Source organism: Galeopterus variegatus, unplaced genomic scaffold (assembly GCF_000696425.1).
Source record: "Galeopterus variegatus unplaced genomic scaffold, G_variegatus-3.0.2 Scaffold19029, whole genome shotgun sequence".
NCBI classification, from domain to species: domain Eukaryota; kingdom Metazoa; phylum Chordata; class Mammalia; order Dermoptera; family Cynocephalidae; genus Galeopterus; species Galeopterus variegatus.
The window spans coordinates 3,365-6,808 of NW_007745140.1; the positions used below are offsets into that span (position 1 = coordinate 3,365).

General features: G+C 39.9%; 1 protein-coding gene across 1 annotated transcript; it reads left to right on the plus strand.

Moving 5' to 3' along the window:
• The first annotated feature begins 690 nt into the window (after positions 1-690).
• LOC103583010 (beta-defensin 129-like) lies at positions 691-3,061 on the plus strand. Its single transcript, XM_008564441.1, has 2 exons — positions 691-748; positions 2,464-3,061. Exons 1-2 carry the CDS (start codon positions 691-693, stop codon positions 2,907-2,909), a joined length of 504 nt encoding a protein of 167 aa, XP_008562663.1. The 3' UTR covers positions 2,910-3,061.
• The last annotated feature ends 383 nt before the right edge of the window (positions 3,062-3,444 follow it).

A 3,444-nucleotide genomic window follows, 5' to 3' on the forward strand; every position in this document is an offset into this window, starting at 1 on the left:
TAGAACTTGAACAACTAATGATACTCAGAGCCAACGATCTTCAAAATCTGAGTTTTTAGAAAAAGTTACAAATTAGCCGGGGAAAGCATCTGACTGGTAGGGTTGATACCTCTATGCTATGTCCAAGAAATCAGAGCAACATACTATAAAATTCCTGCTTGTAGAGGATGTGGGAAACATTGTAAACTCAAAAGTTAAGGTTATGCCGAGAACTGCCTCCCACAACTTATTAACACACATATGCTGAGTTCATAATGTTGATTCAGTCCTCATGCTGGCCACTGGAGACAGCAGTACCAGCCAGATAGAGTCTTGGATCCAACTCTTCTGATTCTCACACACTAGGTGCCAATCTTAGGCATAACTGGGCTGACAAACAGTAAGTCAAATATATAACCTTACCCACCTCCAACCTTCAAAAGAAGAGGTGTAAAGGGCTTGCTCTTCCTTTCCTATCTTATATATCTTATGTTTCCACCTAGGATCAAGAGCAGGAAATTTGTTGCATAGAGGTGTTCAGGAAAGGCTGTTATCAAAAAAAATCAGAGAAAACACAACTACTGTGAGCAGCACACAAACCTGCTTTAGCTGCACTTCACTGCTCATGGCCTAAGGCCATGAAGAGGCCAATAAAGGCTGGTGCTCAAGAACACCAACCCAGATCCAAGACTTCCTCTCTGGTACCCAGACATGAAGCTCCTTTTTCCTATCTTTGCCATCCTCATGCTTCAGTACCAGGTGAATACAGGTAATGTGGACTCCTGGGGTTGAGAGGTCAGTGTGAGGCAGCAGGAATTTGGCTGCCCATAACAATGAAAACCCAAAGAGATTCTGAAAGATGAGATGCTCAAAGAGATGGCTGAAGAGCTTATTCATTGTCTCAGTCATGCACCATCCCCACGTATCGTCAGAGGCCCCAACCCCCAGACTATGTCCAGTGGAAACACCCAGGGAGCTACAAGGAAAACTGTGATTTTTTGTGTACTCAGAAACCATGAGACATATGATGCCACCTTCCTTCCCTGAACATCATCCTGAGACTCAGCCCAGGTCTACCTCATTTTAGTGCTATTTATAATTTAAACTGTCTCTTGAAGCAAAGGTTCTTATTATTCTGTACTTTGGTGTATGATGGAGGAAGTCCTTACCCTTAAGAACAACAACAACAAAAAATCCCCTCTTAGGGTCTTGTAAACAGGTCTATGTTCTCTATCTCAATTTTTTCAGTTTTTAGAGTCTTATCCCTTCCCTCATCCTCTGTCTTCCTGGAAACTCCCAACCAGCATAAGGGCATCTAGGAACACATTATGGCAAAAGGCTGATCCAGAGAATTGCCATTGTTTTCGGAAAAGAAGAGAGATGCATTGAGACTTGTTTCAGAAGACAAGAATCACCCAGATGTGTTGAATAATTAGCAATGGGTCGAGGAAGGAAAAGTGAGAGTCAAAGATGTTTCTAATGTTTTTATTTGGGACCCCAGAAGAAGGGTAGTAGCACAAGCAAGTTTGGCTGGGTTGTCTCGGGTAAAGTTACTTAACCACTTTGAGCTTCAAATTCCACGTAAGTATAATGGGGTTGATCATGCAGCTGCTTCCAATACAAAAATTTTTTTGTTTTGTATTTGGTGAGAAAACAATGTGGAAATGTATGTGAATGTGTTATGAAAATTATTTGATGCTTGCAGAAATCTCTGGTAATTTATGGAAATAGGCTGAATTGTTAAGGTGGGTGAGGGAGAAAAACTTTCTTGATTCCAAAAAAAAGGTAAGATGTCAAGATGGAAAAATCAACCAGTAGATGAAGATGGGGTACTAAGCTAAGCAAAGAATTTAGAATTATACTCATATATAACAATACAGAAGTTATCTTGATAGAGATGAGGTTAAAGCTATGATAATGAAGAAGACCTCTGAGAGACAGAGTGTCCAGAGAGGCTGAAAGTGATAGAACACCTCGCCCCAGCAATCACTAGTGTAGTAATTGTCAGGGAGGGAGAAGTCAAGAACCGACAGGTTTGGCAAAAAGACAGCATTTCTGAAAATCCTAATGCTTCTCTTTTAAAATTCTTCCTTAGATTAGTTTTATGGCAGATTTCACTATCATTGATATTTCCTAGGAGTTTGGGGATGGGATAGCAATGCCCTACAAGTGTCTAAGACGCTAAGTTGGGAGGCCTAAAATCCTACTCCAAAAGCAAATAATTGGGATCCCTATTCTATCCTCTGTGTGTCTTAGCTTTTTATAGTTACCCACAAAGGAAGATACACAGGAGATTTATTCTGGATTACAATGGTGTACAGGCACTCTGTTGTCCTGCCCAGGTGACTCCTTCAACATCCCTAAACACTGGACTTAAAATTTGATATTAATAAATTCCTTCTTACTCTATTCATCTCTCTCAAGCAGTTTTATCATCTCTAGCTATTAACCTTGGCCAAATGGTTTTCTCTTTTCTTTGTGTAGAATTTTTTGGTCTGAGAAGATGTTTAATGGGTTTGGGGAAATGCAAGGACCAGTGCACTGTGGATGAAAGAGAAATACAGGAATGCAAGAAGAGAAAATGTTGTATTGGACCAAAAATAGTCCAACTGATAAAAAAGTACCTGCAATATGAAATACCCCAAATACTTGGCGAAGATGCCCAAGAAATACTAAAAATTGCCAAGAATTCTAGTGGTATTTTAGAAACAAAATATATTTTATCCATTCTCCCCAAAGTCAAAAATGCCAGCCCTTTGGACAACACCAATTCTGTCATCAACCCAAATATCACCTCTATGAACACCACCACCAACAATACCGTGACCCCAGGACATATCACATATATTGCTACTTCTACCAAGAATGACACCAAAAAAAGCAGAGATTCTGTGACTGCCTCCCCGCCACCAGCACCACTTCCACCGTAGACACTGCCGATACCACCACCGGAGCTGGAGGAAGCAGATGAGCAGTGAAGTGGGTCTTTCCCTTAAAACACGAAGATCTATATTCACTACCTATAAAATGAGACATAGAACTGTTTCCTCTGTCATCATTCAATAAATACCGTTGAAACACCTACAGTTGTATAATTTCATCATTCTCAGAGAAGCCTCACAGAGGAGGAAGAGTTAGGAAGGGATGGAATTTTAAGATTAGATGCCCAGGAGAAAGGAAACACTAGTAATGGTGACTACAGCATTGTTTGGCCCATGGATGGCCAGTTTAGACCTCTGTAAGAAATATTTATAACTCTCATTTCCAGGAGCAGCAGAAAAGAAAGCGTCAGGAGACATATTTTCTTTTCTCATAGATTTGGGGCTGGAGAGTAGTGGGGAAGGCCCATCTGCAAAATAGAATGTGGAGAAACCAGAAATAGGTAAAATTAATTTTAATAATATATTTTATTTAATGCAATATATTCAAAATGTAAACAAATTGACATGTAGTCAATATAAAAAT